The sequence below is a fragment of the Haliotis rubra genome, unplaced genomic scaffold, assembly GCF_003918875.1.
Source record: "Haliotis rubra isolate DU_JTF1 unplaced genomic scaffold, ASM391887v1 Scf984, whole genome shotgun sequence".
Classification (NCBI taxonomy): Eukaryota; Metazoa; Mollusca; class Gastropoda; order Lepetellida; family Haliotidae; genus Haliotis; species Haliotis rubra.
Window position 1 is genome coordinate 88,395 of NW_025767728.1, and position 26,043 is coordinate 114,437.

The 26,043-nt window shown below is 39.0% G+C and overlaps 1 protein-coding gene across 1 annotated transcript in view; it reads right to left on the reverse strand.

Annotated features, from left to right (window-relative positions):
• Positions 1–2,962: 2,962 nt before the first annotated feature.
• LOC124265548 (paired box protein Pax-6-like) overlaps positions 2,963–26,043 on the reverse strand; it is a 69,366-nt gene continuing 46,285 nt past the window's right edge. The window contains exons 4-8 of the mRNA XM_046700335.1: positions 19,899–20,026; positions 7,657–7,812; positions 6,311–6,553; positions 5,263–5,444; positions 2,963–4,425 (exon numbers count right to left, since the gene is read on the reverse strand). Of these exons, the coding sequence (XP_046556291.1) occupies positions 4,105–4,425; positions 5,263–5,444; positions 6,311–6,553; positions 7,657–7,812; positions 19,899–20,026 (1,030 nt within the window). The 3' untranslated portion in view covers positions 2,963–4,104. The remainder of the gene's footprint in view (positions 4,426–5,262; positions 5,445–6,310; positions 6,554–7,656; positions 7,813–19,898; positions 20,027–26,043) is intronic.

Sequence of the window (26,043 nt, forward strand, 5' to 3'; positions counted from 1 at the left end):
TGTTTGAGTTTAATATCGATTTTAGTTCATTCTGGGAAATGCATTTTCTCAAATTTGAGTAAAAACTCTAACTTAATTTTGAAATCGGGGCCTGTGTTTTGGGGGCCAAGATCTCAGCACAACTTCTTGCATCCCGAAGGCATGTCCGAAACCTTTGATGGTGGATCCAAGTCCTTGGTTCACTAGGTGATGAAACGGTCATCACAGTACCTATCGTTGTTAGTGACACTGAATAGTGGTAAATGTCAGACCAGCAGCAGTTTGAGTTTCAGCACTGTCATATGACTGAAATACTGTTGAAATTGGTGTGAGACAACTCACGAATAATATAAAACTGTTTAGTTTTAACATGTTAACAAGTTAACCATGTACTCCGACATCACTGACTGTTAGGGGAACTAATACAAGTTGTTGTTATCTGCTTATACAAGTTGCTCATTTGGAGTTGAGATCAGGGAACACAATCTTCCACAATAAGTTCTTGCAGATTTCAGAACAAATTAACAATTTGGGTCATTTCCATGGACAGTTTAGTTCAAATTCCTCAAGTCCCAGACAGGCCATCTGAATATTCTGCAACCCTTGTCATACCTTATAACAAATGTCTTGAGGATTATTAGATAAATTAATAATCTGAGGTGAATCTATTCCATCTGTGTTACTGTGTATACATGATCCATCCTTGCCATGTACTCATTGACAATAAAATAGTCCCAAACATAACAGTTGTGTCATTTCTTAATTATGTGTCATTAGAGTTCTCAGAGAATTGTCAGGCTAAACTGTACTGTCAGAACCATCAAACTTGTCTATTGGAAAGGCAATAAGGTTTTGGGACAAGACAATGTACGTTTACTACAATCATTCATGTTTCTTCTTTGAGAGGCATTTTAGATAGTCAAGTTGTATAGATGAAGGAAAACAAAGTTCTATGGATAGAACTTGGTTTCCTTTTCAATCGTTCATGTTGGAACTCAATCCAAACCAGCCAATCAGACATTTAGTTCATGTGAAACTGGATGGTCACATTTCATCCCAACCAGCCAATCAGACGTTTAGTTCATGTGAAACTGGATGGTCACATTTCATCCCAATAAGCCAATCAGACGTTTAGTTCATGTGAAACTGGATGGTCACATTTCATCCCAATAAGCCAATCAGACATTTAGTTCATGTGAAACTGGATGGTCACATTTCATCCCAACCAGCCAATCAGACGTTTAGTTCATGTCTGGATCACATTTCATCCCAACCAGCCAATCAGACGTTTAGTTCATGTGAAACTGGATGGTCACATTTCATCCCAACCAGCCATCCCCACATGGGTACAATGTGTGAAGCCCATTTCTGGTGTCCCCCGCCGTGATGTTGCTGGAATATTGCTAAAAATGGCGTAAAGCCAAACTCAGTCAGTCAGTCATCCCAATAAGCCAATCAGACGTTTAGTTCATGTGAAACTGGATGGTCACATTTCATCCCAACCAGCCAATCAGACGTTTAGTTCATGTGAAACTGGATGGTCACATTTCATCCCAACCAGCCAATCAGACGTTTAGTTCATGTGAAACTGGATGGTCACATTTCATCCCAACCAGCCAATCAGACGTTTAGTTCACACTCATGTATTAATACACTTTTGATTCATATGAATCTGTAAGTGTTCATACATGATTACATACTATTAATACAATATCTTATGAACGTAGTATGAATGTAACACATATTATATTTGGGATTACACTTTCTCAGGTAAGTACAGAGATTTTAGTAGTTTTGTTGGGTTGAATGCCGTCCGGGTGGTAGCTTGTACTTCAGCGAATGAATGCTGTATAATTCGACAACAATATCAAATGGAACTGTAAATGTCCACATAACAAGATGAGAGAGTGAGTGTGGTTTTACATAACTTTCTAGCAATATTCCAGCATTATCACAACCGGAACACTATCGAACCGGGAAAAGTTCCGCCCGTAACCCCCGCTTGAAATGCATTCTATTTATTAGGATTAATTCGAGGGTTTAGGGGGTATTCTTAGAGTTTAGGCTTTTTATATATAAAAACATGCCTATATTCTTAGGCATAGAATGATTTAAAAAAAAGTACGGGGCGGAAATCTTTCTATCATACCCATGTAGAAAATCGAAAACTACCCATGTTGTGTCGAGCTAACACTTGAACCAGTGTCTAGCTCACTGACCCATCAATGGCTGCATAACGTGACAAGGGACATAACTCTATAGGGTTCGCTTGAAATAATGTTCGGCCGGTAGAGGGCGCGAGAGTCGATTTAATGCAACGTTGCATTAATTCATTCGAACTTTTTTGTTTAATATTGTAATCTAAACACGTAATTGTTTTTGGAATAGATTGTATGGTAGTTCCCCAGGTGGATGATATTATTATTGAGAGAAATGCATTGTTTATTTTTAGAGAAGTGTGGTGTTATATAGTGCCGTTGAACAACAACCAACAAACTCAAGTCCAACGGTTGATTAATGCGCCAGTAAAATCACCAGGCGTCGACATAAGACTGTTGCTCATGCTTTGTTTGTTGGCAGCTTTGTCCTTTTGTAATTTTGATCGGGCAAAATGTAATCGATTGAAATTAACACAAGAGTAAATTGCACGGATGTAATAATATTGTAATCTAATTTCGTTACCCACCATACGAAGCATAGTGTTCGTCAATGCGAATGAGAAAAGTGTTCTGCTTTCAATATTTTTTACAAAATATGACAATGAATCACAGATTTCACAACGTTAAAACTGACCGAATATGGCCTCACAATCAACACTCTGGCCTCTGATCAAACTCAAACCACTGCTTCCGTTTTGTTCTACCCCGGGTTTTGCCTAACAGAAGCCATATTGACTGGCTGCAGACATTGTACCTATGTTTTGGTTCAAACCCTGACTTCTCGAACAAGCGATGAGGTGAAAGATTCGACAAAGATTAAAACGTTCATGATACATGTCCAGATGGGACTTTATTGTATGGCGTAAATATATACAGAGAAAACGTACAGAGAAAAATCTGCATATTCATGCCATTCATTGACTAGATGTAAAACATTTGCATAAACAGCGCTGCATATCTTAACTGGTTAAACCACCTGTTGGTGATGTGAAATAAATTATTGTCCATTTTTCACTTGTGCCTATGTCGATGACTTAGGTCAGACTGTTTCCAAATTCTGCCTCGAAGTTACTTTATCATGGGAGATAACTCTTCATGCTAGCACTGTCCTATATGGGCACAAGTTCGGTCCTTTTCTTGCCTCAAGTTCGCCATATTGCTAACAAACGTCTTGCATTAATGTGATTAGCTGGTTTAATAAGTGCGGTTTCCATCATGTATTTTCTTGACTAGAAGCAACATTATCCGGTTTTACAAATAGTTCCCGCATATGACCGAACCGCAAACTCGAGCGATCGTATCAACTGGTTCCCCTGTTCACTTGCGCAGGAAGCAAATCGCTATTATCTATTTAGGTAGACAGGAGCCCATTCAAGAATTACCAAGGATGACAGTCTTGGTGGCATGTCTTGAATGTGATTTGAAGATAACGCTTGTATGATACCATAGCCAGATACACAGCTGGTGAAAGTAAGATAAGACAGATTTCACACAGAATGCTTTACCATGCGTGGTCATGAGTTTACATGTCCTTTTCATTGACTTTACACTTTACAAGAATTAAATATGACAAATTATTTCAACAAATTGGCATCCTCGGACCAGATAATCATTTTCATGGCATACAGCGTTCTGCACTGTGGCACTCGGAGTGACGGGGCTCGGCGTCCGGCGTCCCGCGTACCGAAGTGGAGTTGGCAGCTCACATGGCCTACCCTGTTGGTGTAAGCGGACCTTTCTTGACCAGTCGTCCTGGTAACATGGAGGGATCTTCAGAAACTGGACTGTCCAGATGAAAGAAACGTGTGGAAACCCCCGATAACAATGTGATTATTGTTTCAGAATCAACTTAACTGTACACGTTCCTTTCAATGGGTCCACAATCCGTGGTGGTGAATATTGTCTCTGGAAGCAGTTCACCAAATATGGAAACAACTGATGACGATATGATTGTCTCACGTGCCGTTCACGAAGGGGGAGGGGATTTGGGTGTGGCTGATTCCGACGCCGGGGACTTCTCAAGGGGCTGGAAAGCAGAATGTTCACTGCCCAGAGTCAGGCGTGGGGTTGGCGGGGTCAAGGTCTCACGTACTGAGGTCATACGGCTGAGGTCACTCGCGCCGGCTAGTGACGCTGGGGGTAACCCCGGCAACAGTCGGAATGTCTCCATCGGGTTGGGGCTGGGGACTGGAAGCGACGGGTAGCGGAAGACGAAGGGAGATGACGTGTGTAGGAGTTTGAGACGCTGGTGACGTCGCCATTTCGCCCGTCTGTTGGAAAACCACACCTGCAAGAACATAATGTTTCTGATTACAGTGATTGTTGAGATTATAGTCAGTGTCCTTTCCACTGATCTAACCACATCCACAAGAACATAGTGTTTCTGATTACAGTGATGTTGAGATCATAGTCAGTGTCCTTTCCACTGATCTAACCACATCCACAAGACCATTGTGTTTCTAATTACAGTGATGTTGAGCTCATAGTCAGTGTCCTTTCCATTGATCTCATAATTATCCAGGATAGAACGTAACAGAGTCAACTGGAAGCGGCGTCAATGAGACAGTTTATTACCAACTATGTACCGTACTGAATGGTTAAAATAGCACCTTACATACTCAACATATGGCATTATAACCAGGTTGGCATTAGAACTAGGTTGGCATTTCAACAAGGAATGATAAGGATCGGTTGAACTGAAGATCAGCTAATGTGTTTTGGGTCCCAGAAAAGTGAGTCTGGGTTTTTTTAAATTTCATCGATTATTTTGGGAAAAACTTGATGAATGCATTCAATTCAATTTGTGAAAGATGAACTCTGTGTTCTATATCTTAACTTCCTTGTTTTTATTTTGGTTTCATGTGAACAATAGACTTTGTTTGTGATAAGTGTCATTGGATGTGATAACCTTTTGTGAACGCCCGGTATTCATGCTATGTGATACTGATTCAAAAACATGCAGTCGGTTCGTGCAATCCAAACAATTGTAGCAGAGGTTTCTCGTGATTATGGAAGAGTTCGTTGTTGTTGTTGTTGTTGTTGTTGTTGTTGTTGTTGTTGTTGTTGTTGTTGTTGTTGTTGTTGTTGTTGTTTTCCTGTTTGTTGGATATGCTTTATGTCTCACCTGCACCCTGGCCTCCGAAAGGTTGGTCTTGGCGGCGAGGTCTTCACGGGTGGCAACCCCGGGATAGTGAGTCCGGTGAAACTCCTTCTCAAGCACCTCCAGCTGCTCCTGGGTGAAGGTGGTGCGGTTCCTCCTCAGTTTCTGGTGATGGTCGGAACTGTCAGGGCTGCTGCCTAGCGGATCTGGAAGAAGCACCACTTGTGTCACAAACAGGTCCCCTGCTGTGGCAATTCGAACTCAGACTATGTGTTTATCACTGACCTAGTTAACATGAAGATGGATGTGACCAGGCTTTGTTTGTTTTGCTGTTGTGGGTTTGTTTCTGGGTTTTTTCGTTTGTTCTGTTTTGTTTGTTTGTTGGTTTTTTTTCTTGTTTTGTTTTGTTTTCTTTTTCCTTTTAAGGGTGTGTAGGCTGGGGTGTGGTTTGGTTTCTGTTTCTGCATATATTAATTTGTTATATACCTATACGGAGAATTCTCAATTCATGCTAGATCAATGTTGTTCATATTTAAAAAAACGTCCATATTTCTTCTAGTAGTGATGGGCCTTGTGTTCTTCAACGACTGCGCTTCATGTTTTGTTAGTCATCGTGTGCTATTTCAAGCACTGTTAAATGAGGTACACAGAATCGAATTGTTCGGAGGGGTTTGTGTCACGGACTTGTATGTATTGACTGTCAATTGTACCACGGGCAATGTTTATTATATAGAAGGGGATTTCCCTTGTGACGTGTTCAGGTCACGTGTTACTTTAGACCTCGAGGAAGGATAAGAGTGAGTGAGTGAGTTTAGTTTTACGCCACTTTTAGCAATATTCCAGCAATATCACGTCGGGGAACACCTGAATGGGCTTCACACATTGTACCCATGTGGGGAAATCGAACTCGAGTCAGGGGCTTGACGAACGTACGCTTTAACCACTAGGCTACCCCACCGCCCTTTGAGGAAGTGTGTGAAACATAGGACAATGATGGCGCGCAGTATAGGTAAAGCAGACTCGGAAACTAATATTGACAATAGTTTGGACATATTGCAGTCCTAAAACCAACCTTCATCTGAAGATTCACAATCTCTCTCCAGGATCCAGGGATCCTGCGGTTTGACAAAGGGGCGACTACTCTGTTGAAGGCTGCTAGGTGGCGTCACTGCTGATCCCCATAAAGGATGGTAGAGAGGCTGCAGCACGTGCGTCGCCATCTTGGCGTACTCTGCGGCAGCGCGTTCCGCGGCTCTGTTCCGGAGGATGCGGTTGATGGAGCTGACACTGGGGAGGTTGGACTGAGTGCACACGCCTGGAAAACATTATATAGCAGTGTCGTTATAACAATAGATGACAGTGTCGTTATAACAATATATAACAACATTTTGAACGCCCACCCTGCTGTGTGAGAGTGTTTTTATTAATTTTATTAAAATCTTATCTGAGTTCTGGGTCCACTTGAAAAAAAATATAAACAAAATTATAAGCGTCCAATCGCAAATGAAAAGTGCAATATTGGGTTTTTACTTCCCTAGAAACGAAGCAGCCGGGATACCGAACCCAGTCAGAGCGGCTGGGTGTGCACTCAAGTGTAAAGTGTTCGGTATCGCGGCTGCTTCGTTTCTAGGGAAGTAAACTCAAGTACAAAATATTGCACTTTTGATTTGCGATTGTACGCTTATAATTTTGTTTATATGCTTTTTCATAATCAGCAATGTATACTATATGTCATGAATAAGTGATAATTGGGTTTTAATTATGTTTGAGTTTGGGGTTGCATGTGACCTTTAATAAGCTTTGTGCAGGCGGCCCCTGACTACCGCTCAGGTTTTAGGTCATTCCATTGCGGATCACATCAGATTGACCCAACATCCGTCGCCTAGGCCATCCGTATTTTCATGTTTTTACCAACCAAAACCAACAAAAGAACGGCTGGGACAAACGAAAAGATTTTTTTTTTCAAAATACAAAATACACATTTCTCACTAATTGAGTTTTTAATGTTTATATTTAATTTTTGTTGTGTGCGTGAGCAACAAAATATTCATAACCCTAATTGTTCTGTTCGATATAGTTATAAGCGATAATAAACGCTTAGCTGTTACTTCATGAAAGAGAAATCCAGAAATATTCACCAGTCACCGCCCACGCTATTTTAGTATAGTTAGATTAACAAACTATAGTATAATGAACTAGTTTCCACCTCTTAAAAAGTCGAAGCATTCATGATCTCTAAGTTTTGTGTTCAGTATATTTTGAATTTAAAAGGTGATATTATTAACTGGATGTAACCCTATCAGCTATGTAACTCAGTTCAATCCATCCCGGTTCCTTGGATCTGCTGCGCTAACGCAGTGTCGAAGTGTTAGCGCAGCAGACCCCGGGGACAAGGCTGTGTTCAATCTTGCTTTTTACCTTCCGCTAGAAGTCTGTCACGGATCTCCCAAGCAAACATAGTTGGATTGTTCCTCTTGAGGTCCTCGATCTTAGACACGACCCCAGGTGTAGCCACCTTGGGCTTGCTTCCCCCGATACTGTTACATCGAAACGTGAAAGGGTCATATAGGCGGCCTGTGAACATAGAGTGAAACATTGAGCGAGATGATATCAACTTTGAAACAAATTGACATTAGAGTCCTACCCTTAAAAGTGAGTGAGTTTAGTTTTACGCCGCTTTTAGCAATATTCCTGCAATATCACGGCGGGGGACACCAGAAATGGGCTTCACACATTGTACCTGTGATGAATGGAACCCGGGTGTTCAATATGGCGTGACGAGCGAACGCGTTAACCACTAGGCTACCCCATCGCCCCTGCCCCTAATATGGTAGCGGTTAAGGTTCTAAAAATAATTTGGTGCTCTAAGAATTAAAAAGAATAGTTCCAAAAATAATTTGGTGATCTGATAAATTAAAAAGAATAATTCGACCTTTTCCATGTCTGCTTTATCTGACTTAGAAACCGTGTGGGAATAAAATATGTCTAATTAATTGTGAAGATGAGACTAATATCAAAGGGCAAAATTCATAACAATAAATTCCAACTTTTCAAAACATGACTTTAAAAGCATTTCCTACTATAAGTAGCGGATTAGTAGCCGAATTCCTAGCAATATCATGATCACCAAGCAAATGCCAAAGCGATCTCCATGAAAACATCTTCAAAAAGTGCCGCCCAACATTGTCGAGCACATCACGGATCTAGAAAAGCTTCACATTCACTGCTGACGTAATATGTTCACAATATGCAAATATATTTTAATAATTACAACAAATGAGGAAAACCCATACCTCAGTTAGATTTAGCATACATTTGATTTTTAAATTCACATGTTTTAAGTTTGATAAAAGTTTGATATTATAAAAAATTAAATGAATTAAACTGGTGCTTAGTGAGCAGACAAAGAAAACTGTATGTTTTTATTGTATAGAATATAATTTTATTCAAAACCTTTAAAAGTCAAAAGAAAATGTTTCAAAGGTCGTATGGCTGCATATTCATTTCTAACCCCTGTCTTCATTGAACCAGTTTTTGTTACACATAATGACACAACACAAACTGTTGCAGGAACGAGTGATGGTTAATATGACATAATTATATCTACAAACAGTTCTTTCAATTTTTAATTGCGTATAAAACATACCCAGTATACTCTTTTTGCACCTGTTAATGCTTTTCAAGTCATTACTTATGCAATCTACCGCTACATTAAAGCCTGTATTTCCTACCCACGTGGTAATAACGGGTTTTAATTAATAGGAAAGGAAATGTTAACCTAAACAAAATCTCATGATGAGTGGTTCCCTTGAAAAGTGTTTAAAAATACATACAATTTTTAAACGTAATGTATTTGATAAAAAATCTCGATTAAATTGAAAAAGTGAAAGTGCCTTTAAGTGCGGTTGTTTCAACATCTCCCATTTTCTGTTCCACACAATTAAACATATTATGGTACCACTGCTTTGAAATATTAATTGTGTATTGAAAACCATTCTATAAATTTAATAAGCCGTAACCTGTCAACTGATTATAAACGTCATTAACGTTGATCGGCTAATGTGATATATAAAATAGTCTATTTATTTGTTATGTTTTGAAAGTGCAACGACTGTCACGTCTCAGAGTAATTAAAATTTATGCTCAGTCCATGATTTTTTTACAGTGGGGGCTGGTAATACTAAGCCTTATCTCACAGGTGTTGCACATGAATGATATACGACAGAATCTGGTGTAGAACACAGATCATAATTGAGGTTTCTGAAGCAGCTGTGCCCCGGGAAACGGTTTATTTCATTCGGGTATTTTTTACATAATCAAAATTAGTAAGTGATAGTTTTGCTTGATTTTCGAAATAAGTGCATACACGACAATGCCGACAGCAGGTTGTTGCTTTTAGTAAAACTAAAAAGTTGTTGATTTGTTTTGGGATAATATTCATATTATTCATACGACCGTTAATGAAGAGCTAGACAAATACATTCCACATGCATGTAATGACATCAAAGGTATTAAATACGGTATTTCGTCATTGTTCGTACTACGACAGTTTGTGATCACAGAGACCGACACATCCACACACGCTTGCTCCCACGCCCGGGGTCAAAGAGGTTCAGGGTTAGCTCGTTACCCCTCAAATATTTCCATCTACCCACCTCCCCCTGGTGGAAGTCACGCGCCCCCCACGCGCTCCGCACGAGCCAAATCTACTTCTAGGCACGCGCCGCCACCTGTTGGGGCGGTTTGTTTTAAGTGAATTAACAAAGTGACAACAGAAGCATTAACAGGTGTTTGGATTTGCGCTTGTACGACAGGAAAACTGTGAGATTACACCACGAGATCTGATCAAGTGGACATGAAACGTGATTATCAGGTTTCAGAGAAAACTGCGGGGTTCTCATCGCGACGCTCGTGAAAAACGCTCCAGTTAAAGATAAGGAAGGCTTACTGGGCGTTTAAGCGATTTTCGATACGTAATTTGTTCCGAAAGTAATAAGACGTACGGACTAGCGTAAACTCTATCCTGTTTTACATCACCCTTTGGATTATTTGTTGAGAGAACACTGACCCCTTACAATAAACAGTAAGTGCTGTTCTCCGTTGATTGTGTTAAGTTCCCTCTGTGAATTAGCGGTGCACGAGATATATCGATTTTCATATCTGCGTGCTTAAAATTTAACAAAAGCGGAATGGGATGGTTGACATGTTTCGAACAGTGTTCTGTGAAATAAATTTGAACATTTTCAAGTGGGTAACTATTGACTATATTTCAACTTCATACATACCACTAATAAAACATAAAATATACTTTATCTTTCAACTGTACTATGGGTCATGTGGTTTGAATAACGAAACAATCTTGACTGACTGATGAACAAAAACACCCTAATAAACCCGCTCAAAAATGTTAAGTTCAACTTTAATTATCTTGAAGGAAAACCAAGTTTATGGATAGTCAACTTCTGTATTGCAATGAGTGCGACGTTTCGGGTGTAGGTACTAACACCGTTATCAAGCAAGCAAGATAATTATCTTAAACTTAAATATTCGCTCACTTGATATAAAATTACATTTTTGTTATTATATTGTGTAAGGGTAGGTTCACACCTGAAATGTAATTGTCCGAATTACACCACCAAGCAACGAAGAATGATATAAAACGATCGCAGTTGTTTAACCTAACCTCTTTGGAAATAAAAAAATGATTATAAGAAATTCTCTAAATAAGTTATGCTTTCATGCTGGTATTTTAAGCACTGTCTGTGTACCTTTATGAAATTGTTTAACTTTTAATCTTATTCAGTTTTAAAGTTCCGTACATAATAATTTAGTGTCAATGACATTTTTAACGTATTTACGGGAAAAATATTATTAGCTTATTCTTGTCGATAACCAAAATAACAAAATTATGTTAAACTAACGTTAAATTAAATGAAACAGGTGAAGTTCACAGATGCACATTGAATTCTGCAGATGAAATATTGTCGACGTGTTACAAATGTTGACCTTTGCACTAATTTTTTTTGAACGTAGTCAATTGTGCCATAGAAAACATAGCATATGTTTGCGCATGATTTGCACATTTATAAACATGACAAGCTGGTCAAATTTAGCCTAAAGCATGTATTTTACATAAAATATACACAACATCATATTGTTTGATGAAAATACCGGCAAGTAATTATATAGAAAAAACATTACTCTGTATATATATCTTTTATATGACATATTCGTTAATCCGCATGATGTCACAAAGCAGAGTGTATTCCGGATTGACGAGGCTAGGCTTTAACGCATGCGAAATGGACCTGGTAGTGTTGCCTTCTGTGACCTTGAGCACTTGCTTCCGATGCACGGAGAATACGTGTTTATCTAGCGCCTGTCAATCAAATGTGCTGATGTACATTGATTACACTTTGTAATCAAAACAAGTGCTGAAATTGACAAGAAAGGCCCGATCATATCATATGAGGGAGCAGGTGGGAGGATACGAGTCTTGTACAGGAAGTAAATACAATATACACCACCTAAGTAGAGAATATGAATTTATACAGGGATTTCATTTATGTATTTTCTGACCTATAGCGAGATCCCGTGATTTTTGTTTCAAAATTTGTCAGTTATGTAAATCAAGATGGTTTACACTTAACGTATAGTAGATCGTGATATATAATATATCAAAACATTTCCCAGCGAATAAACACTACTTCGCTAAGTCTACTCTACTTTAATTTTGTTTAAATTTCCGGAAGAGGTGCCGTGTGCTCCTCTATATTATAAATCATAAAAATAGCTCATACAAAAATTAATAAAAAATGAAAAGTAAGTCTGTCGTGCGGGAAATCGGACCCGTGTCTTCGCGGTTGCTCTAACCATAAGGTCACTCTCGTTGTGACGAAATTGGCGATCACGGCTGTCACCTGTGAAACTCGTGACTTAAATCGGAATTTACTTTGTTCCGTTGTTGGGGCTTTCAATGTCAACCTGACCCTGACGTTTCTTGTTAGAACAGCTAACCAGCAACATACGCGACTGACTGCATCAGTAGTCACATTCAGCGCCCTTCAGTAACCCGACTCTCATCATAGGGGCGTGTCTCGCTTAGAAACAGCGTTAGAAAGACATATAGGTGTATAGACCCAACCCTATTACTATATAAACATAAAAGGATCCTTTTATATAGTAATAGGGTTAAAAAGGTTCTTTTTGTATAGTAATAGGTTGGGGTTCTATACACCTATATGTCTTTCTAACGCTGTTTCTAAGTGAGACTCGCCCCTATGACTCTCATAACATCAATCACTGATTTGTTTACTGATTATCTACAGGTCGTGGTCAAACAATTGAAAAAAAACAACACATTCATTCGTTCATTCATTCATTGATATTTAATACTCTTTTTGTAAATGTCTTATTCATAGGGTAAACGCGACGACAATTAATAACCGCCAATGTGTGTCAGGTCAGTTGGATATCAACACGACAATAACGAAAGAAGTAGCTAAAGTGAATTATTCAAAGAATCTGTGATGTTCAACCATGCATGTCAGCACCACAGTGCGTAAGTAATTAAAAAAATACCGCCTCTGTTAGGAAAGTACTTTAGTGAGTGTGTGAGCTTGGTTTTACGCCGCTTTTAGCAATATTCCAGCAATATCACGGTGGGGGTCACCAGAAATGGGCTTCACACATTGAGCACATGTGGGGAATCGAACCCGTGTCTTCGGCATGACGAGCGAACGCTTTAACCACTAGGCTACCCCACCGGCCCGAAAGTACTTTAATAATAGATAGGCTTCTCGTCGTGTTGTTTGGAATGAGTCCTGGAATAGATGGCGCCCCTTTGTAATCTGTGATATACATAGGGGTGTACAGCTAATGGTTATAGCTCCAGAATTATACCTATAAATTTCATATCACAAGGTGCATTTTGTAAGGAACAGTTTCAGCCCTGGGAAACTGTTTTGTTGGTTTTCGGAAGTTCTTTATTGTCTTGCGTAAAGGATTTATATTTTATACTTCCATCATGCAATAATCCATTGTGGTATTTGTGTATTGTCCAACCGATGAAGGTACAGTGTGTGAAAGCTTACCTTATGCAACATTATTATGTCATCAAAGTCTATGAACTTTTACGAAATACACTGTTCATCATCGGAATTCATCGATAGTTCTTTGGGACGACGCGGACTACGGTCGCGCTTCACGACGACGTAACTTGTTGCTCATGACATCAGTCACTGGTTTGTCTGCATTCTATTATTTCAAGATTGATGTTGCATAAAAGGAATATCGATTAGAGAGGTGTTAAACATCTTCATCATTCACATCACTCACTCACTCACTCACTCACTCACTCACTCACTCACTCACTCACTCACTCACTCACTCACTCACTCACTCACTCACTCACTCACTCACTCACTCACTCACTGGGTAAAACCAAACCTTGAACCCCCACCTTCAAAAACTGTAGATAATAAACATCACAATGAACAAAATATACAGTGATCCAAGCACCCATCTGTTACCCTCGGGTCTTGCGAAGTAAACCAAAATGATTTGTCGGCGTTAGGTTCGGATGTAATCGACACCCCCAATGACAATTATTGTCATGTCAACTTTATCAGCTGACATCCTCGAACAAACGTTCTATTATGTTTTGACAGCTGTTTCTGGTTTAACATTAAACCGTTACATACGTCACGAGTACTTTACAGTTCTGCTATTTAATTTGAAAACACTTCAACCCTAATCTCTCAACTCCAATGGAAACAAAACTCCATTTAGTTATTGCTTGTCAGTGACGCATATGTTTATAAGCTTTTAGTGACAATGGACAAAATATAATGAATATTTTATCACAAATATCCATTTTATTCTATAGGAACTCGATCCAAATGTATAGATATGACCAGTATTAATCCCTCTTTGTATACAAATGTTGATCGCCATACGTCGCACTAGTAAAAGCTGGTTATTGAAATAGTCGTTGATTTATTAAAATCGGGTGGCATTGCAATACCTCCATTGTTCGCACACCATGCCTCTTCCGTTGTTGTGTATGAAATCAATAGACGTATATTAAACTTATCGCTCACAAGATCCTACGATACCAAATCTAATTACCTACAATCTGGCAAATTTATCTTGAAAAGTGTGAAGCCTAAAGCTTTTGCCGACAGTGATGTCAGCCAGCCTCTCAAATGAAATATGATGACTGGGTGCTCGCGCTCAACTTCTAGCCAATCAGAACGCGTTAAATTTGGTGTCAGCCAATCAGTGTGACAATGAGACCCTCCACCCTCAACAGCTATGCAATTACCGATCGCAAATTTCTCCGCAAGTGGGTCTGTTAGCACAAGATAAGCGTTAATTAAATACATTTGATTGTCACTCGTTATATATCTGATAAGTTGGTTCAAAAGGCCGCGCGCATCACGTGTTGGTATTGACAGATAGGCACCTGTCGTCAGCGCATGCTCAACAGTGGCAAGAGGTGCTCGATTCTCATGGGCTGATCAAAGCGACAATGGGTTATTATTTGCGCACAGAAGACAAGCAAACGTTTGAAACATCATTTATTTGTTAACATGTGTTAAAACAGATTTTGTATAACAGTATGTTTATTTGAAGGCGTCAGTTGTACAGATATAGGAACAATGCAGTCTATTTACCCCAAACCTAGCAAATTAATATTTTATCGAACTGATATGTGAGTAGCTGTTTAACAACTGCGCAAACCCGATATCTGTATTCTATTCTACAATCATGTGACACGAATTCGACTCGAAGCAAGTCAGACGGCGACTTAGAATTGTGTTAAAGCACCTGTTAAACACTCCAAGGAATATTGCGAGCTATACATATAGCTTCACGAAGCTTTAGTGAGTCAGTGAGTTTAGTTTTACGCCGCTTTTAGCAATATTCCAGCAATATCACGGCGGGGACACCAGAAATGGGCTTCACACATTGTGCACATGTGGGGAATCGAACCCGGGTCTTCGGCGTGATGAGCGAACGCTTTAACCACTAGACTACCCCACCGCCCCTCACGTAGTTTTAATTGCTGTGCATAGGTTATACGACTATCAAAACAAAACAACAACTATGGATATTATCACTCTATCTACGTCTGCCAATCCTGCTACTACAACTACGGCGACGACTCGTATTACCACTACAACAACTACTATTATCACTAGAAGCAAGAATCACTTGAATGAGGAATGACTGACTGACTGAGTTTGGTTTTTACGCCGCTTTTAGCAATATTCCAGCAACATCGCGGCGGGGGATACCAGAAATGGGCTTCACACATTGTACCCATGTGGGGATTCGAACCCGGGTCATCGGCGTGACGAGCCAACGCTTTAACCATTAGGCTACCCCACCGCCCCGAATAAGAAATGAGATGGGGAGGGGTGGGAAAAGATGGAGAGAAGAGGGGAGGGGAGCATTCATGTCTTTATTTATTCATTGAATTATTTATATTGCGTAAATCCTCTTGTAGGGCCATGCATGAGAAGTCTTATTACCTTTGTTATAATAAAGATTTCAAAATATCACATGTATATCTGTAACTACAATAGATCCCCAGTAGCGTGTAGGCCCGTTCTTATATACAGTTAAAACATATGCTGGGGAGATATACCAGTGTATACATACTGATCCAGTGTTCATTCATTTAGTGGTTAGAGCGTCCGCCCGGAGAGCGGAAGGTCGCGGGTTCGATCCCCGACCGCGCCATACCAAACGACGTTAAAACATGGTACTTGTTGGTCCCAGCCTGGCACTAGGCATTAATGGGTACAACAAGGACTGGTCGGCTCGGAGTCAGTATAATGTGTCTGAGTGGGGTATTCATGCTTCACTGCGGCATGGTATCTCAGTGGGCTAGCACTATAAAACCAGCTGAAGTCTGGGCTAGTACAAGCAGCCGCACATACACATACACACGCATGCACGTCGTCATATGAGCGAAATATTCTCAAGCACGACGTTAAACCCAATTTCACCTCACCTCACCTCATTTGTTTGATCTAAGCATATCTTACTGTCATCTCGAATACAGACACGTGCTGTACTTATTTACAACAATATAGGTAACACCTTGTCATCTATTTCAAACCTGAAGTGACTGAAACGCAAAGATATTCAGCATATTCATATATATGCATATTCAGCCGAATAAAAAAGTTAATGATCATTGATATTTTATTGAATTCGTTTATGCAACTGTGAGCTGAGTCTTCAGAACAAACTGTTTTTGATCACTATACATATATGAATAAAGTGACCCAGGATTTTTATGATATTGAGAAACGTGTTCCTAAGCCTTATTACATCTTGTACAAAATATAATATATCGCAATAAAATTGATACACGAACATACGTTTATTTTTTAAATTATGCACAATAAACTCTATCTGTTTTAAATGTATGATTGATCGCACCTGTCAACTATCAGTTGGTTCCTTTGTATATTACTTAATCCTGCATGCTCTTTTTATAATCGGTAAATAAAAATACCCCGGGGATGCTGGTTTGATAATTAAATAGTTACAATATTAACGGTTAATAATGATTACGATAGCCTCCTGTGACAACGATATCAAAAATAACTTTGCAAGTTTCTATACTGCAAATCGAAATACGATTTTCATTTTTTTTTAAATGTTTCTTTTTGTGGTATCCACAGTGTGGTGTTGAATACCGATTCTGATCTGTGGGTTGAATTACACAACCTGCTGTCCCCTGTCTGCATCACAGCGTGATGTCTGAAAACACAAACACGCACAGAGGGAAACACAACGCTCGTCTATTTAGGAGAAAATATAATTCAATCCATTGAGTTGCATTTCACAAACATTTAGATCTAATTTTCCCCAGAGGCAAAACTACATCGATTTTAGGACTTGAAAGCCAACCCGCATAACCATGATTCGAGGATTCAAGGAGTGGGATTCGTACAATGAAATGTACACTCTTTATTTACAAAAGTGAGACTATGCTCCATTTTAACTGAAAATTGCGTGGCATGTTGCAATGTTCTATTGACTGCAGATTAAATTAATGACGAGAGAAATAAGCGAGTTCGTGTCTACCCGTTATGTAATACTATAATATTGCCACAGCAGCTACGTCTGGCCATGAGTTATCTTGTTTTGCCACCACTGTTCTGCTTTGTTTTGCCACCGCCATTCAGCTCGTCCTTGCTGAGAATGATAAGTAAAAAATTAACACTTATGTGTTTTTGCCCTATCAAAACTGAATGTGTATATGACCAACAGAAACCCAATGACGTAGCACTACAAAGCGTACGTTTCGGGGAACACGTCGAATTTTGTTCCTGGTTTAATGAGGGTTTCGTAATTAGACAGAGAACATCTGTTGCAAATGATATGTTTAAAGCGAAACGTCGCTTAATTTTCATGGCGTTTTCGACGTGGGACTGAACGTAAATTTTTAACGTCCCCCGCGTAACGATCTTTTTGTGGGATCGTTGAAATCTGTTTACCTGTATTAATATCGAAATTAATATTAATTTTAAATTTGCATGCCAAAATATATTAACAAGAAGAATGAAATTTGAGCTGACGATTGTTAGCTTAATGGGTGTCTGTACTTTTGTATTACGCCAGGCTTGTAAGTTTCACTTCATGAATTACAACGAACTTGTCAACTATGACTGTGGCCTCGTCTATTTCGTGACCATGTTATTCTGGAACAGGCCCAACACTTACCGTTGTGAGGACAGCTACCCTCTGATAAGCAGTATTTATGGAGATAATGGTTGTAAAACTATTTTTCAAGGAGTCACAGAAATATATTTATACTATGAGCCGAGCAAAGGTCCTTGGAGCGAAATTCAAGGTTTAAGACACATACACAGAATTCAGGGCGAGGTACATTGTCCTGATGAGTGAGTGAAAATGGATTTACATCGCTTTTAGAATTATTCCAGCAGTATCACAGAGGGGGACACCAGAAAAGGGCTTCACATATTGTACCATGTGGGGAATCGAACCCGGGTCTTCGGCGTGACGAACCAACGCTTTAACCACTAGGCTACCCCACCGCCCTTGTGCTGATGAAAGAGGCTTCCTCGAACGAATATTGAACCGTGGGCGTCAACACAAAGTGTAGATTAAGTCACTTTTAGGAATACATACACCTGCTTGTATCGAATATATCGGTATTTGTCTCAGAAGAGAAGAAGTCAGTATTGTTTTGCGCCGCTTTTAGCAACATTCCAACAATAGCACTGATTGGCACACAAAGAACGTGCTTCACGTGATTTGTGTCCATGAAACTGACGAACAATAATGTGTCATTAAAACATTCTGCTACAGAGTCTGCTTCGATAAAGAATGGGATTCTCGTTTTTTCAACTATTCGGTTCAAACATACGGGCTAGTATAATCCCGAGTGATGTTTGTGCACATTCAATAGACAAATGACCCACATGTGAGCCATGCGGGAAGCTTACTCACGAGACGCACTTGACGCACGGGTTGACCCTTGAAATGTACAAATTAACTCTTGTAGTTAATCAAAGTGGGTCATACCACACTTTTAGATAACCTTTCGCCTATATTATATTCTGCGATGTCTATTGCTCAGAGAAGGAAAATGTGATATTGGGTCGAACTATTTCCACATAAATTAAAGAATCAATTATCTAAATAGGAGGTTGTCCAGTATATGTTCACGGTCATTGGGTCGATAGACTTTTAAAAATGATGATAATGATTAAGATATTCTTTTATTACTTTTTCTTAAACTATATATTGATTAAGGAGCTGCATACGTATCCATTTATTACATTTTACACTTTAAAATTATAATATGTAATATTTATTTAATAATATGCATGCCTACTTAATTAAATAACAATACTAAGAGACATGCCTTATAAGAGCACTAACAACGTCATATGCAATCAGCGCTGCTGATTAATCTTGCGGCCGGCGACAAAAAGCGACCAAACTACTTTCCTAATTACAAGTAATACCTGTCTAAAGTGGCGGCTTCTCTTTGATTGTGTTTATGATTCTCCACCAGCTTTGTCATGTTAATAATGATAATAGATCTACGCTATCGGAACGTACGGGTACTAGATATACTATCGCAAAACTATGCAATACTTTTTCGTTATTGCGACATTGTATTATATGAAATATGGCAACGCTAATTCAATGGCGAAACTGCCCTCGATTTGTAACCTTATATAGTGTGGTAATCACGTCAACATGGATATATTTTTACCTGTTTTGTTATTTGGGTTTTATCTTCCCTTCCCATAAATCTGGTATTTTATAACCATTGTTCCAGAATCTGTGTTGCATCTTATAATTTTTTTATGAATTTGAGTAAATCTTTACATTAATTTGGTTATTAAATCGATGTGAATATGAACTGCTGGACAGTAAACAGACAGAATACGCTTGATTTGACCAACATGTTACAGACGTTATCAAAAGTTACTAGGCTGAAAACCACAAAATCAAATTATGAAAGCACAATTATGAAATACATCACCATCGATTTCTTGTTTGTTTCAGCTGTAGACACGTGGGTGTATACTGTGTTTTGCCTGGCAGTTGTTTTGAGAATTTGGTAATAACGAAAGCACGTATATACTAGTAATACTTACTCCATACTCTTTGCAGGTAGTCACGTGACGCCAGGGTGTGTCGAGCATCGCCAGGGGTGGGGAAGAGTGGGGGAGGGAGGAAGGGGTTTGGTGGGGAACACGGAGGTTTGGGGAAATGGGGAATCGTTCAGAGACATTGTCTGGAAGAGAAAACAAAATCATCATCATAATAATAATTATAAACAGATTCGTAAACAGACAGGTTTTATATTCCAGTTTGATAGTTCAGCCATTCCATATGGATTTATAAAAGTCATTAAAATCACTAAAATATACCAGTGTCAGTGAGTGTATTCAGTAACTATTTACAGCATAAACGTATAAATATAAATAGGGATGCGTTGTCTTATAATATCATCCCAGGGTTTGGTTGTTATAAAAGAAACGGTGAAATTAGACAGTCCAAATTGGACTTTTTGATATATTAAAATCAACAACAACTTCATTACATTAATTAAACGGGAGAGTGTAGGGGACAGAGCAGTAAACATGATATCCAATACAACAGAAACATGTTCTGTCCCCCGGAGAAGGGGGGGGGGGAGGGGCACCGTGCTGTACAGAGCTTCAACCCCTAAGAACGCCAAAACATTATAATCGTGGGTTCGATTCCCGTTTCGCCCAGATTATGTTTCTGGGACTGTCGGCACCACCCCCCTGCTGGTTGTTTCAAGGGATTAACGTCTGAGACTTGCATCCCTGATACAAAGTCTTCCTTTCATCGAGCTGACAGTCGTGTTCGAACTTTAACTCCGCTTAAATTAATCAGCCCATAACGTATTCGCATCGTGATAGAAGTACCCCCCCTGCGTAATTTAATTCCTTAAAAATCTCAAATATAATACATGTATATGATAAATATGATAATTTCTCCTCGTGAAATCTAACTTTGAGAAATGTAAACAAGCATTCTAGACGTTAGGAGTAAACAAGGACGCATATCACTTTATGATAAGAACTTCTTGTTTATTGCAAAGGACGATGTTTCCATGTGTATCCTTATATCGTTATCAGGTGTTCTTTAAGTTAAATCGAAACAATCCCTACATGCTGTAGATACATGTATGAGCACAGTGAAGATGACGTATATGAAATCACATTCATCAGCTGTTCCATCATAAAGAAAATAGCAACAAACAAGCTGTATATAAACGTAAAAAGGACATTCAAAACACGTGAAATGTGTTCAGTGATATGAAGAAATAACATAACTGTAATTTATAACAACACCATTATGAAACTACAGCAAACATATATATTTTCTGAGTACATAAGAATTACGTTGGCATGGAATGTTTTAAAACAGAGTTGAAAAGTTAATTTTTACAGACCAGCCTCTAATATCACTACGCTTCAAACTGAAAAATTGGCTGAATAAATGCGCAGTTTATAGAATATAAAGCGGTTAACCAACAGTCGTTTGAAATGTTACATATGTAAGAATATCGTGTAAATTAAATATATTTTTATATATGCATATTTCAAAACTAACAATCCCTACAATTCAAGTATATGACAAAGTACTTACTTTGGCGGCGTGAAGGCAGTGCCGGTAAACTGACAATATGACTATTTAATTGTGTTAATCATGACTTTATACACGTAGACGCTTGTCCTCATCGATTATCCTCCGCTTGTCTACCTGTAGCTGGAGCAATCAACAGGTGCGCTTTTAGCCACGCCCCTTGAGCCGACTAGACACGCCCCCGCTGCGACCGTGTCAAAGTAATGTGGATATTCCACGCTAAATAAGTCACCCAAATGGAGATCGCCTGATACGATACTGACCACAGGATGATGACAATATTAATGGTCATCATTTAGCTGACCATGATGAGCCTCGCACGCGCTGAGCAGCGTGACAGTTTATCAATAGCCGTGACTTCCAGCCAGGGAGAGCAATTACTGGTACAAGAATATTTTGCTAATAAGTCGATTGAAAGGCGATAAAACTGTCACGTATAAACGAGTTTGATATTTTCTGCTAAATTTGCAATCAATCACGGAAAGTTTGACGGCTACACATTGTTTGACAAAATATATTGTTTGGGTAATTTCTTTAAATACATTAGACCAATATGTAAATAGTTAGATATATAAACATGCAAATGACAACATATTTGATACGGACAATAAAACTAACCGATATCGTGTTGTTGACTATAATAGTTTTACCGTTTCCAGAATCATTCTGTGAGTAGGAACAGGCATACCAAAGAAATGAAATCGAATCAAACAATAAATTAGAACTCGAAATAAAAATATTTTAAAAAGTGTTTATATTTTATTTCAATAGTAAACAAACTGAAGTCTTGTCCCCGATAATATATGATTTTATAGAAACTCGAAACTATTTTAAATTTTAAAAGTGCCCCAGTGAAATTGAAGAGACGGAACCAGCAGACAATCTGGACTCTAGGGTCTGTCATGAAGAGAAATGCCCATCGCTCGGGGAGTGTAGGGCAGATTAAAACAAACACAAGACTTTTCGTGTTTAAGGCCAGTGGGAACTTTCTCAATCAATCAGTCAATCCTTACTGACTCCGAAACCACCTACGGTGGTGCAAGAGCAAAACACAAAACAGATATATTACACATAATGCATGTGTCTTAGTAACTATTTCTTAACGAGATTTGTAAAATATTTATGAATCTAGACAGGCATTTCAGTTATTTTGTGCATTTAGGTGTCAAAATTGTACAAAAGTTATATACATTTGGGTATTGATAATATAGTTTGGGAACATACAATAATCTGGTTGGGAGAAGAGCTTCACGTCTCAGGATGTAATGGAACTCATCTCCCATTACATTTTGGTTGCATGGTTTACATAAACGAACCACACCCCCACCCCTCCACACACCCCCACACCCCCACCACACACCCCCAATGCCCTGCCACCGGCCAGTCTCTATGGGTAGGTTATGATTTGAAGTGCGGAATATTAGAATACGGATAGAGACAGACTAAGGTTATATATAGTAAGTATTGTTCAAATTGTACTGACTTTTTAAAATGTTTGTAAAGAAAGCCCCCAGAGCTAGATTCAATGTTTTCTCTACATTTTTGGTAGAACTGGTCTGACAGAATTTGTCCTGCTCTAGATACTAGCCAGGGAGTAGACCAAAGCGAGGGATCTACAAATATTCCACTTATATAGTCCGATATTGTTTAGCTTAGTTTGAATAAAGCATATCCAGGGATAGCCATTTAGACACTGTTGATGTTTGGTCAAAATACAGTTACACACGATTTGTGACAGTTTTAAGTTTTCGATACAGGGATAAGTAAGTTTATGCCAAAATGATAACATGCGTTGGAATATCTTTATATAAAGTGGGATTCAACCCAGTTCACCATAGATCATAAAATTTGGTGTAGATTTACGAAGTCCATTCGCAATTTTAAGAAATTTTAAATGTAGATTTTCAGTCAGGTTTAAATTTTCGTTTCCCCAGATTTCTGAACCATACGTTAACATTGGTAGAATCATCGTATCAAAAGCACATAAGAGACAGTCAAGTGGTAAATCTATATTGAATGATCTCTAAAGTAAGCTGTATATAGCCTTTGTTGCGTTTTCAACAATGGATTAAATACATGTAACCATCCTTTTATTTCGATGAAGTTTTGTGCCTAGATAAATACATGTATCAACTATTTCAATATTATTATCTCCATAGTTAAAGAACAATTTAGTTTTATTCGCTGGACCTCCACCAAATATCACAACTTAGTAATATTGACTTGTAATTTCCATGGTTTACAGTAGTTTTCAAACGTATCACGTGATTTCTGTAAATCACGTGGGGTCTCTGCGAACAAAAAAGTATCATCAGCATAAAGGAGTAGAAGTAATGTAATCCACCCCAGTACTTGATCACGTGTGGAATGAACACTGATACCTTTGCACACATTTTCTGAAAGAGGTCATTCAAGTAAATTGAAAACAGAAGGGGTGATAAATTCTCCCCTGTCGCACACCTGTATTGCAACAGAAGTAATCGGACTTTTTGTTGCTAATTTCAACAACTGATATTAATGTACATGTTTTTAACAAATTCATAAAATCTTCGAAAGATGCCAGATTTCAGTAATTTTGTCCACAAACCAGTTATCCAGACTGAGCCAAAGGCTTTTGTGAAATCTATAAAAGCGCAATATAATTTTCTTTTCCTAAGAGTCAAAATATAAGCTAGCATTTGAAGAACAAAAATATTATATGAAATTGTGAAATGCTTTCTGAAAGCGGCTTGAGCTTGGGTCAAGATATTATTGTTTCTGCATTGAGGATACTCACTGACTGACAATACCAAACAATTTTATATATTTTAAACATATATTTTATATATTTCTCGATGACACAAAATGAGTCTGATTGAGTGTAGTTTGTATATATATTTACAGCAATATTCCAGCAACATCACGGCGGGGGATACCTGAAATGGACTCCATACATTGTACCCGTGTGGGGAATCGAACCCGGGTCTTCGGCGTGACGAGCGAACGCTTAAACCACTAGGCCACCCCACCGCCCCGTCACCAAAGGAGAAGGATATGTCTGGTTTTGCTGACATCTACCAAATATAAGTTCTGTTTTTGCATTATTTACATTGTTTTCTTTTGAGTCATAAACAGTAAATGACCTTAATGAGTTTTGCAATTATAATGAATCATTTCGAAATAGAACTGTGTCATTTGCATAAAGACAGCGTTTACAAGACGAATGGATATATGAGGATACCGCTGCCTGCTCTTACAAGACATTTGAAAATTGGATCTTACCAATCAGTAAGATACATTATCAAAACGTTACTCGGCTGCAAACAGCTGGCGAAACACTGCAAACACACCTAACATTCATGGTACCTGTTTCAAATAAATCGCCACCGAATAACCATTTTTGTTGGAATTATTTTGCCACCAACTAACTTAGGTAAAAATACTTTCTTTCGCACGGCAGTTTGTGTCGAAACTCACCAACCCTTCTTTGTCATCTTGAACAGAAAGATGAAAATATATATTCCCCTCTAAGTTTGAAGAGGTTCTTTCCAATTCAAATGGGTGACCGGAGACGAATTCGTTTATGAGTGAGTGAATTTAGTTTACGCCACTTTTGGCAATGTTCCAGCAATATCACAGCAGGGGACACCAGAAATGGGCACCACACATTCGAACCCGGGTCTTCGGCGTGATGTGCGAACGCTTTAACCACTAGGCTACCTCACCGCCCCGAATCCGGTTATGAGTTTCAGTGTAATATTAATGATAGCCACAACACACGAGTCAAATATTTCTGCCTTTAGACTGTGTGAATCAACAGCATTCTTCTCTGAAGAAGCTGTGAAAGCTTTATCGTGCATACACGCATTTATATCTCCACGTAGAGCTTCTCGCATGCGTACACAAAACTACGTTCATAGTGAGTGAGTTTAGTTTTACGCCGTTTTTTAGCAATATTCCAGCACTATTCCAGGCGGGGGACACCAGAAATGAGCTTCATACATTGTACCCATGTGGGGAATCGAACCCGGGTCTTCAGCGTGACAAGCGAACGCTTTAACCACTTGACTACCCCCACCGCACACTACGTATATAACGAACTGACGGATATAATGCTTGTTTGTTCCAACCACTTGTAGTTTTGATGCATCTAACAAACTACGGTTGTAACGAACTAGAAATAGTGGTCTTTTTGTGTTCGTTATAACCCCACTTCACTGAATATCGCACCATCCAGATCGTCCCTTGGGATAATGAGGAAGTACTGACTCCTAGTTACCCACGCTCGTCGTAAGAGACGTCATAAAGGACCGGTGACGCGGCTGATAGCAGGTCACCCTGACCTACTGTCCCGGATCGGTGCTCATAATTTCGCTCACTGGTTTGTCTTGTCCAACTTGGATTTGTTACGCTGCAGTTATACAGCAGGTATAATTCTACTTTGAACATCACTCGCTCACTCACTCACTCACTCACTCACTCACTCACTCACTCACTCACTCACTCACTCACTCACTCACTCACTCACTCACACTCACTCACTCACTCACTCACTCACTCACTCACTCACTCACTCACTCCATTTATCCATTGTGAACCTTTACGACAATTTCATTGACCTCACATATGGTGTTTCACATT